Source organism: Dromiciops gliroides, chromosome 4 (genome assembly GCF_019393635.1).
Source record: "Dromiciops gliroides isolate mDroGli1 chromosome 4, mDroGli1.pri, whole genome shotgun sequence".
NCBI lineage: Eukaryota > Metazoa > Chordata > Mammalia > Microbiotheria > Microbiotheriidae > Dromiciops > Dromiciops gliroides.
Window position 1 is genome coordinate 199095832 of NC_057864.1, and position 10788 is coordinate 199106619.

General features: G+C 43.6%; 1 protein-coding gene across 3 annotated transcripts; it reads left to right on the forward strand.

Annotated features, from left to right (window-relative positions):
• Positions 1-103: 103 nt before the first annotated feature.
• ATP5PD (ATP synthase peripheral stalk subunit d) lies at positions 104-6255 on the forward strand. 3 transcript variants are annotated; one of them, XM_044001731.1, is made up of 6 exons: positions 104-249; positions 1573-1701; positions 1991-2087; positions 5118-5189; positions 5842-5904; positions 6050-6255. In XM_044001731.1, exons 2-6 carry the CDS (start codon positions 1580-1582, stop codon positions 6179-6181), a joined length of 486 nt encoding a protein of 161 aa, XP_043857666.1. In that variant the 5' UTR covers positions 104-249; positions 1573-1579; the 3' UTR covers positions 6182-6255. The 3 variants fall into 3 exon arrangements, with proteins under 3 accessions (XP_043857666.1, XP_043857665.1, XP_043857667.1); XM_044001730.1 differs by lacking the exon at positions 104-249 and adding an exon at positions 457-584; XM_044001732.1 differs by lacking the exon at positions 104-249 and adding an exon at positions 1392-1416.
• Positions 6256-10788: the final 4533 nt, after the last annotated feature.

Below are 10788 nucleotides of genomic sequence, written 5' to 3' on the forward strand. Positions count from 1 at the left end.
CGGCGGGGAGAGCCGGACCGGCCCAACGGCAGGGGAAAGAGGGGGCCTCGCCGCCAGCGCCCCGAGCCGGAGCCGAGAACTACCCACTCCCTCGTGGGGCGGGGCCTCTGGGACCCTCTCGCTATTCCATTGGCTTCGGCGAACGGAAGACACGCCTCTTCCAGAGAGCGATTGGCTGGAAGGTGATTTCCGGTGACGCTTTTCCGGCTGCTCTCTGCCCAGAGCTGTACGCCGCCGGGGTCGGTGAAGGTGAGTTGGGGTCGAACTTTTACCTTCTTTCCTCCTCGCACACGCTATTTTTGGTGCTTGCAGCCTCCGCTCTCGGCCTTTCCCATAGTACTCCGGCCCCTGACTCCTACGGTGCGCACCTGGGTCTCTGCCGTATGCCTCTGTGCCTCTGGGAAGGCCAGTGCAGATTCCCCCCCCCCAACCCCCCACCCCAGCCCTGGGCCTCGAGGGTTCCACCTGTCAGCCAGGAGCCGGGGACTGGGGTCAGTGAAACGTTACACAGCAGAGCCCGGGAGATAGAGCCTACGTGGAAATCTAGGGATAGAGGCTCTGCTTAGCTTGATGTGTGACCTTGGGTGAGTCTGCTTCTCTCTGGGCCTGAGTTTCCTCATCTGTAAATTAAGGCGTGTGGATAAATTGTAAGGTTCCTTTCAAACCCTAAATTCTATCTTCTTTCCAACCTAGCATTTCTTAATTCTGTCAAATTGTGACGTGTCTATGGGCTAAGGTTATTTGAAAATTGAGGTGCCTCTTTTTTTTTTTTTAAAGCCCTTCCAATTTGGCCTCTTCCTGCCTTTCCAATCTTCTCATATTTTAATTAAGTTTTTTGGGTTGGGCAATGAAGGTTAAGTGACTTGCCCGGGGTCACACAGCTAGTAAGTGTCAAGTGTCTGAGGCCGGATTTGAACTCAGGTACTCTTTTCTCCAGGGCGGGTGCTCTATCCACTGTGCCACCTAGCTGACCCCGAGGTGCTTTTCTTAATGCAATTCCTCTCCTACCTCATGTTTTCAAGAATTTCTAAAAGGTTGTGTAGATATCCCTTACTCCCAGCCGACTTCCCTTGAATCCATCTAGGAGCATCCATTTTTTTCTTTGAAAGAAACTTCCCCTATCTTCCTGTACTTGTCACCCTGTCCCTCAGGAGGCTTTTCCTTTTATTTGACCCCAGGTCTTCCTAAAATGATTTAATCTTATCTTTCTCTTGTTCTATTGTCTCCAGAACTGGTCACTTGCCATGTTTCTTCTACTCTCTTGCTGTGGTTGAATAAGCCCTCTTCATAGAATCATAGATCTAGAACAGGGAATTAATGATAAGTATTGAATGAGATAGGTAATGTCCCTCCAGATGTTGCTTCTAAAAAGTTTGAGTGCCTGTACATTGCCCTCTTTCCACACAGAAGCATTAGGTAAAGCATTTATTAAATACTTACCATGTACTTTATGCTAAGAGTTGGGAATAAAAATGCAAAAAGAAAAACTCCATCTTAAGGAGTTTATATTCATTACATCATCATGGGCTCGGTTTCTTTTCTGACACATTTTCTTTTCTTTATTTTCTACAGTTCCAAAATGGCTGGACGAAAGCTTGCTATGAAAGCTATTGATTGGGTAGCATTTAGCGAGGTCATACCCAAAAACCAGAAAGCCATTGCTAATGCCTTGAAATCCCATAATGAATATCTTACTACCAGGTAAGTGGGAGAGAAGCAAGCTTAATGGGGTCTGACTGCAGACAGAGTAATAGAATGACATCAAAGTTCCATTTCCCTTCCTTCCTGAGAGAAAACTAGAGTTCATGAATCGTCATAATTGACGCGTTCGTAGTTCTATAGCCTCCATTATAAGATTAGGTATTATGGTATTTCTAGGTTGACTTATGGAAGAGGAGCATAACATGACTTATGGAAGTAAACATAACATGTATACCTTTTCTTTAGTTGCCATGCATTAGTCCTAACTCTTGCTTTTCCATCTGGGCAGATTGGCTACCCTGGCCGAGAAGCCACAAGTGATCAACTGGGCTTACTACAAGGAACACGTGGTCAAGCCTGGCCTTGTGGAAGAGTTTGAAAAGAAGGTGAGGCCATCATTGAAAACTTCCCTGACATTTCTTCAAATTAATTTGTGAGTGGGATAGCAGGGGAACTGATAAAACCTTGGAAAATTAGAGTTTTTTAGGGGTGACAGTGAGGAGGGGTTGCTGGTGGTTTCAGTAGCCTAGAGGGAAATTGAATGAAGATGTATGTGTATAGCCAAAGCTAGTTTATAACCAAGCTATTTAAAATGGGAGCAAATAGGCAATTGTTTGAGGTGCCTGTCTTAGCTTGTCTTTAGTCTCTTATTCCTTTAAAAAATGTTTTATGATGCCCCTTTTTATTTACATTACTGTCACTTACAAGTAGAAACAAATCAACAAGCTACACTGCTTTTTTCTCTCTGTATAGACAGTTGACTTGGTCAGGAAACTATCAAATAAGCATTGGTTGAAATAACTGAAAAGATTTAGCTCAAAGAAGAAAAAACTTAGAAGCTGATGTGACAACTGTCAAGTCAGTGAGCATAGCACCTCGATGTGCCAGGCACCGTGCAAAGTGCTAGGGATACAAAAGAAGGCAAAAACTTAAGGAGCTCACCTTCTGATTAGGGAACAGCATGATTACAGTTCTGTACGAGCAATATATATTCGGGATTGGAGAGAATCCTAGCAAGAGCCAGGAAAGGCTCCTTGTAGAAGGCACCAAGTCCTGAAGGGAGTCAAGTTAGGCAGGAAACAGAGGTGAAGAGAGAGGCTCAGGGCACAAGTGGTGAAAATACATGGACGTGGAGTATCTAGTTAAAGGAACAATGAGGAGGCCCTTGTCACTGAATTGCAGAGTGTTTGAGAGGGGAGTAAGGTTTAAGAGGATTGGAAAGGTAGGAGGGGACCAGGTTATGAAGGGATTTAAAAGTCAAACAGGATTTTATGTATGATGCTGGATTTAATAGGGAGCCACTGGAGTTTACTGAGTAGGAGGGTAACATGGTCAGACCTGCCCTTTGGGAATGTCATTTTGACGTTTGAGTAGAGGATGGACTGGAGTGGGAAGAAATTTGAGGCAGGCAGACCAACAAGCAGGCTTTTATAGTAGGGTAGGTGTGAGGTGCTGTCAATGTCAAAGGAGAGAAGGGGGCGTGTAAGAGAGAAGTCGCAAAGGTGGAATCAGCGAGCCTTAGCAGCAGATTGGATCTAAGGTGAGAAACAGTGAGGAGTTGAGAGTGATACCTGTGTTGCAAGTCTGGGTGACTGGGGAGATGGTGTTGCTCTCCACAGTAATTGAGAAGTTTAGAAGAGGGGAGGGTTTAGGGAAAAAATAACAAGTTCAGTTTTAAACATACTGGGTTTTAAATGTCTACAGGATAACCAATTCAATTGGAGATGGGAGACTGGAGGTCAGGAAAGAGTTTAGGGATGGATAAATAATCATCTCTATAGAGGTGATAATCGAAGTCGTGGGAGCTGATGAGATGACTAGTAAAGTAGTAAAGAAGGTAGAGCCTCAGCTTTGAGCAGGCAGGCCCTAGATGAAGATCCAGCATAAGAGACTGAGCAGTAGGGGCAGCTAGGTGGCACAGTGGATAAAGCACCAGCCCTGCATTCAGTAGACCTGAGTTCAAATCTAGTCTCAGACATTTAACACACCCTGGGCAAGTCACTTAACCCTCATTGCCCTGCCAAAAAAAAAGAGAGAGAGAGACTGAGCAGTAGTTTGACAGGTAGGAGGAGGACCAGGAAGCTTCATGGAATTTCACCATGTCCTGAAAATAGAGAGAAAAGAATATCATTGACCCTCTTAGTATCAAAGGCGGTAAAGCGATTAAGAAGGATGAGCATTTGGATTTGGTAATTAAGAGATCATTGGTAGCTTTGAAGAGAGCTGCTTGAGCTTAATCCTAAAATCAGACACCAGACTTCAGACAGTTGAGAGAGAGAAAAGGAGGGGCAGCTAGGTGGCACGGTGGATAAAGCACTGGCCCTGGATTCAGGAGGACCTGAGTTCAAATCCGGCCTCAGTCACTTGACACTCACTAGCTGTGTGACCCTAGGCAAGTCACTTAACCCTCATTGCCCTGCGCCGCCCCACTCCACCCTCCCCCAAATGTTGCTCAGACCCCCAGGGGGTTGTTTCAGTCCAGTGAGGAGAAGAAAGGAAACGGAAGCCCTGATTGTAGATGGCCTTCTCAAGGAGTTTAGTCATGAAAGGGACATGAGAGATGGAGAGATAGACAGGTCAAGGGACTTTTTTGAGGAGGAAAGAGACATGAGCATGTTTGTAGACAGTAAGAAAGCAGCCAGTAGACAGGAATGGATTGAAGATTAGTGCCTGTGCATGTACAGGGTTTTGCCTTGGCAAGAAGGGCCATCTCTTCATGTGAGACAAATGAAGAAGATAGGTTTGAATTGTCTTCTGGTATTTGAAGGACTGCCATGAGATAAAATGATTAGATTTGTTCTTTGTATTTGCAGGCAGCATAACTAGGAGGTGGAAATTAGAAGGACAAAAACTTTGTCTTCGTATAAAAAAGAATTTTCTAAGACTTAGAGCTGCCTAAAAATGGAATGGGTTGCTTCCATATAGACTGCTTAACCATCAGAGATGTACAGAGGTAGATTCTGCAAAGGGTGGGAGGGTGGACTAGATAACATGTGGGTCCCAATACATTCTAATATTTGACTGACTTGTTTCCTTCCATTCTATATGTGCTTTTATTTTGCTTTTGGGACACTGTCTTGTGCTTTCCTTTATATTAATTAGTCATTTTCCATTGCTTAATTAAACACACACACACACACAGATGAACTAGTAGTTTTTTGTGATCATAGGTGTAGAACTAGAAGGGGCTTTATGGCTCTTTACTCTAGCTCCCTCATTTTACAGATTAAGAAACTGAGACACAGGGTGTTTGACTTGCCCAGCATCAAACGCATGATTTGAATCCAAGTCTTTCAGCCCTAGAGATGGCACTTTTGTGTTTTTTGGAGAAACATCTCTATGGAGTGGCTGCTGTGAGCCCTTTTCTAGGCTACCAGTTGTACTGGCTATCACTTACTCTATCCTTGTGTTTTCAGTTCAATGAGCTGAAGATTCCTGTGCCAGAAGATAAATTCACTGCCCTAGTGGATGCTGAAGAACAGGAAGATGTAAGTGCTTAAAATTGCTCAATTTTGTGGAATTTCTCTAAACTTGGTAATTATGTAATAGCTGAATGTTTGAACTGAGGTGGAGTGACCCAAGTCACATCCTAGGTAGAACTGGATGGACTTCTCTGTCTTCTCCCAAGTGTAGGATGTGGCTGAAATGCTATCCAAATATCTGACTTCTGGGGTGCTTCTGTTTACATTAGTGCTGGGGACCTAAAATCCACACCTTTCTTTTTTCCAATCTTAATAGTATTTTATTTTTCCAGTTACATGTAAAGATAGTTTTCAACATTTGTTTATAAGATTTGGAGTTCCAAATTTGAAAAGTCTGCTTACATTTTTATTTGATATTCCTGGGGGAGTTTTCCTGTTTTAAGGCCAGACTACTATCCAGCCCAGCTATTGAATAGTTAAAGTCACTTGGACAAATAATTTTGTGGATAATGATTCACATTTCTATAGTACTTTGGAATTTTACAAAACAACTTTTTCTTGCAAAAAACGTAGTGAAAATATAATTCCTAATTTGTAGATAGGTTTCGTCCATTTTAGCACTGAAAGCTTGGTACAAGGAAGCTAGGAAATCCCAGGTTCAAGGTAATATTGCACACAATTTGATTTTTAAAACAATGATTTATCCAATCTCTTAAAGGCAAAGATTGGTGCTGATTTCGTGAAAGCTTCAAACGCCAGGATTGCAGATCTTCAGAAAGAGGTAAGTGTTATTCACATTCCTCTTGCTGATCCTGCTCCCATCTTCCTTATATAATTCTTCTTGCCTAATAGAATTCACTGATCTTTGATTGTTGTTCTTATTCACCGTGGTGTACAGTTTATTACTTGTATTTATCTTTTTCTAGATGGAAAAGATCAAGAATATAATTCCATTTGAACAGATGACCATTGAGGATTTGAACGAAGCCTTCCCTCAAACCACATTGGACAAGAAGAAATATCCTTATTGGCCCCACCAGCCAATTGAGAACCTCTAAAATTGGGCCTCAGAGGAAGCTGTGGCCCTCCTGTCACATGCTCCTGAAATCTGCAATAAAGCAATTGTACAGTCTTCTATCTGCTTCTTCTCTAAAGTGATGGATGGAGTAGACTTGGGGTGGTGGCATGACCAAAAGGTGTGCAGATAACATGTACAGAAAAGAAAGGGAAGGCTGTGGAGCTATGAAGTTAGGTGATTTATCAGGATAGATAGGTGGCATTTGTCTCTGAGATGATTTGTTTCTCCAGGCTGTGTTACTGTCTCTCACAGCCACATACAGCACTGATACGTAGAGCTGTTTTGCAGTACTCTGGCTACATCTGTGAAGCAAGGAGGGTGAACTCTGAACTCCTAAGGTCCCATCTTAGGTTTTGTTGTTTTTTTTTCACAATCTTAATAGTATTTTATTTTATTTTTCCAGTTACATGTAAAGATAGTTTTTGACATAAGATTTCTAGTTCCAAATTTTCCTCCCTCCCCAAGACAGAAAGCAATCTGATATAGGTTATATGTGTACAGTCACATTAAACACTTCTGCATTAGTCATGTGAAAAAAGCATCAGCGTTCAGATTCCACAGTTTTTTTCTGGCCTATCTTAGTTTTCTTTTTGTTTTGTTTTTTTGTTTTTGGGGGGCAATGGGGGTTAAGTGACTTGCCCAGGGTCACACAGCTAGTACATGTCAAGTGTCTGAGGCCGGATTTGAACTCAGGTCCTCCTGAATCCAGGGCCAGTGCTTTATCCACTGTGCCACCTAGCTGCCCTGGCCCATCTTAGTTTTAAAACTCACAATCAAAAGATTTTCGTTTCGGAAAAGGAAGTGACATGCTAAAGGCCATACAGACAGATAGGACCCTATGTTCTTGCACTTTACCTCTAGGACTCCTTCCTTTCTCCCATGCTGAGCAACCTAGAAAATATTAAAAGCTCTGAAAGAAGCTTGTTTTACATAATTGTGGTCCATAAAAAGTTGTGTGAGGAGCAGCTAGGTGGCACCATGGATAAAGCACCAGCCCTGGATTCAGGAGGACCTGAATTCAAATTTGACCTCAGACACTTGACACTAGCTGTGTGACCCTGGGCAAGTCACTTAACCTTCATTGCCCCACAAAAAAAAAAAAAAAGAAATGGAAGGGAACTTGAAGGGCACTAGTCCAACCTCTTCATTTTACAGATGGGGATACTAAGGCCCAGAGAAGGTAAATGTCATGCAAAATTGTGCAGGGAGTAAGTAGATAGAGCATTTTATGAATGCTTTACTATGTTCCAGATACTATGTTGAGTATTGGGGATGCCAATCCCGGCAATCAAGACCATCCTTACTCAAGCAGCTTACGTTCTGATGGGGAAGACATCCCGTAAAGAGGAGCTGGAAAGTGGGGAAGGGGAGGTGATGGGTGAGAACAGAAAGTTAGGTGAAGCATGGCTGGATCCCATAGTGATCTTGGAGAAGAGGTCACCAATTTAAACAAAGGCTTCGGTTTTTCCAGGGTGGAAAGACAGCTGGTGGGCAATGGGAATTCTAGAGTTGAGGAGTGGTGGGATACAAATCAAAATTCAGGTCTTTTCAGCCCCTACCCACTTTGTACCATAACATCTGCAGCTGGCTTTCTTATAGTGGGGGAAATTTACATAGTTTTAGGAGGAGGCATGGGCTCAATTATTAGATATCAGTCATTCTGGTCCAGCCTAATCTCTTGGTTCAGGCTCAAGGTTGGAATGAAATGAGATCCTTGTAAGTCACCCGGCACTTAAGAGAATGTTTACTCAACAATAATATGGAAAGAATACTCAGTAACTCACAGCATTGGTTCAAATTGAGTACTACTTGACTCGTATTTGTTGTGCTGGCATCTTGCCTTTTGGGCAATGGGAAATCTATCAAAACTGAGGAACCCTCCACCCTGGGCTTTAAGACTTAAAAAAAAAAAAGGAAACTTTAGCAATAGTTTGAATCTCTTGGGCCAGTTGAGTCTCAAGGACAGTCTTGTTGCCTCTCACTCTTTTTAGTGAGGCAATTGGGGTTAAGTGACTTGCCCAGGGTCACACAGCTAGTTAAGTGTCTGAGGCCAGATTTGAACTGAGGTACTCCTGACTCCAGGGCCGGTGCTCTATCCACTGCACCACCTAGCTGCCCCCGATCTTTTAGTTTTGATAGATGTTACTCCTAACATCTCACCTAACTATCTTCTTGAGGGAACTTACTTGACTTAAAGGACAGGGCCATTCAACACCAGTGATGGACATCAGCAGCCTGAGGCTTTCAAGAAGGTTCAGGAATCCTAGGCTTCATCTCACTGCTTCAATTCATGTGCTGAATTTTAAGATCAGTATGTGGGAGGGCTGAGGGTGGTGTGATATCAAGGGCAGTGCAAGGCAATGACAGCAAGAACAGCACCAGGCACAGGGCCACGGCATAGATGTGCATCCAGTGTAGTCAGTTGCATTCGTGTCTAAAAGGACTTGGTCCTTAACCAGCTAAGTGACTTTGGAAGCCAAGTCCAGGAAATTAGTGGATGGGAGACCATTCCTTTTCCCTGGGGTGCTGCTCATTTGTAATCGTGGCTTCTGGAAGGTGGGACACCCAGGTTTAGTAGTAAAGGATATAATGATGAAGTTGTTTAGCAGGGCAAACCTCTTAGCTGGAAATAGAAAGGGTTCCAGCATGATAAATTTGTCAATTGGGGGTAGATTGTGAATTATGGGAAGGAGCCCCACTGGGCAGAAGTAGCCGCTTCATCTTTACCTGTACCCACCACAACGTGGTGTCATAGTTCCCCTGCCAATACGATGGACCCATTCTCCAACCTTCGCCATCCTTGTAAGAGCATCAACCTGGTATTCAGTTCGGCAGAGGGTATGATACCTCTGAGAAATGTTGAAGTCCTCCACAACTTTTACAGATAGGATGGAGATTGGCAGAATTCCTCTGTTGATGTTGATTCCAAAAAGAAGAAACTTTAATTATCCAGTCCTCTTCCCTCCAGAGTCCAGACCATTTGGCCAAATTTGTGACTACTCTCCAGGAATGTGTGTAAACCAAGGTCTTAGCCATCACATTCACCTGTTCCTAGAGGCTCTCATGCCAATCATGTGCTTACTGGGAACTTTTGTCAGGAACTTGATCCATTAGCATATACTGATAGCTGGCAAGGTCCAGTTGAGCATGCCAAACGGGCCAGGTCCTCACAGGTGGGGATCCATTGGGTTAGTAGAGGAGGCAGGGTGTCAGGGCTGAGATTGGAGGCTTCAGCCTCTGACACAATTGAAACCTGCTTGTGAACACTGCCAGCAATGCTGCCTGATGCTGGTACCCATAACCCATAGGATCATAAGCTGATACTCAGTCCTGGCAATAGTCCTGCTGTTATTGCCAGTACCTGCATTGCTGTCCACTATGCTAAGACCCGCACTGAAGCTATGGCTTGCCATGGGTGTCTGATGCTGCTATTGTCTAGTGCCAGAGCCTGGTCAAATGGTGAGCCTTGGTCACCTGCTCTGGTTTCCATCTGAAATCATCTGGGTTCTCATCCTCTGATTTCTCCAAAACTTTTCTCTCTCAGCTCCACTCCTGGCTCTCTGGATCTTGTCTACCATGCCACAGCAGACTTCTCATCCTAGAAGTTCACTCAGCTCCTCCAGCCCATTCCTCTGATGGGTTGGTTCCTCCCTAAATCTGCTCTTATTCTCTTCCCTTACAGTTCTGCTGTCACTGAATTTTTGGATTTTTGGGGGGGTGAGGCTTTTGGGGTTAAGCCCAGGGTCACACAGCTAGTAAGTGTCAAGTGCAAGTGTCTGAGGCCAGATTTGAACTCAGGTCCTCCTGAATCCAGGGCTGGTGCTTTATCCACTGTGCCACCTAGCTGCCCCTTGTCAGTGAGTTTCAACAATTTTCCAGCAAGATCTCTGGCTTGGAGATCATTCTTCAGCAGCTGGTCAGTACCTGTTCTCTTCAGTTACTATATTCCTGTTGCTAGTTTACTTCCATTTTCCTGATGGTCTAGCTTTTTTAGGACCATCAATAACAACTAGGGAATACAAACCCTGGTGGTATATGTATTCTTTCTTTACACCCCCTTAGCAGCCCCTGGACTAATCTCATCAGAACATTTAGGGGGTCTGTGGAAGGGCCAGCTTCTGCAATGCTTTTCATGATGTCTGGCCTATGTGGTTCTGTACCTCTTTCTTATAAGGAGATGGTTTTACTTAGAATTTTGTAGCTTCAAGTCCTGTCTTTCATCCCTCTAAGCAATGTAAATGAATTCATACTGTGGGTTATAGACGATATACATGTATATGTGTACATATATATATATATATATGTGTGTGTGTGTGTGTGTGTATACATATACATATACACATATATACAGCTGATAGTGTATAACATGATAAACTCAGGAAGATGAGTTCAAATCTTCCCTCAGACACTAGCTGTGTGACTAGGTAAGTAAGTCATCATACTTCTGTCTGCCTCAGTTTCTTTGGCTAAACTCCTTGAGAAGGCTAGCTGCAGTCAGTACCTCCATGTCCTCTCCTCTCACTCTCATTTCCTCCTTTTCTTAATTCCTTTCAGTATGGATTCCAACCTCATCATTTAACTAGGATT

What these genes read in the sequence shown, in the direction of transcription:
- ATP5PD (XM_044001730.1), top strand. An exon ending in AATGAATATCTTACTACCAG is followed by an intron (nt 1,702 to 1,990) that starts GTAAGTGGGAGA and finishes CCATCTGGGCAG; the next exon opens with ATTGGCTACCCTGGCCGAGA. An exon ending in TTGCAGATCTTCAGAAAGAG is followed by an intron (nt 5,905 to 6,049) that starts GTAAGTGTTATT and finishes ATCTTTTTCTAG; the next exon opens with ATGGAAAAGATCAAGAATAT.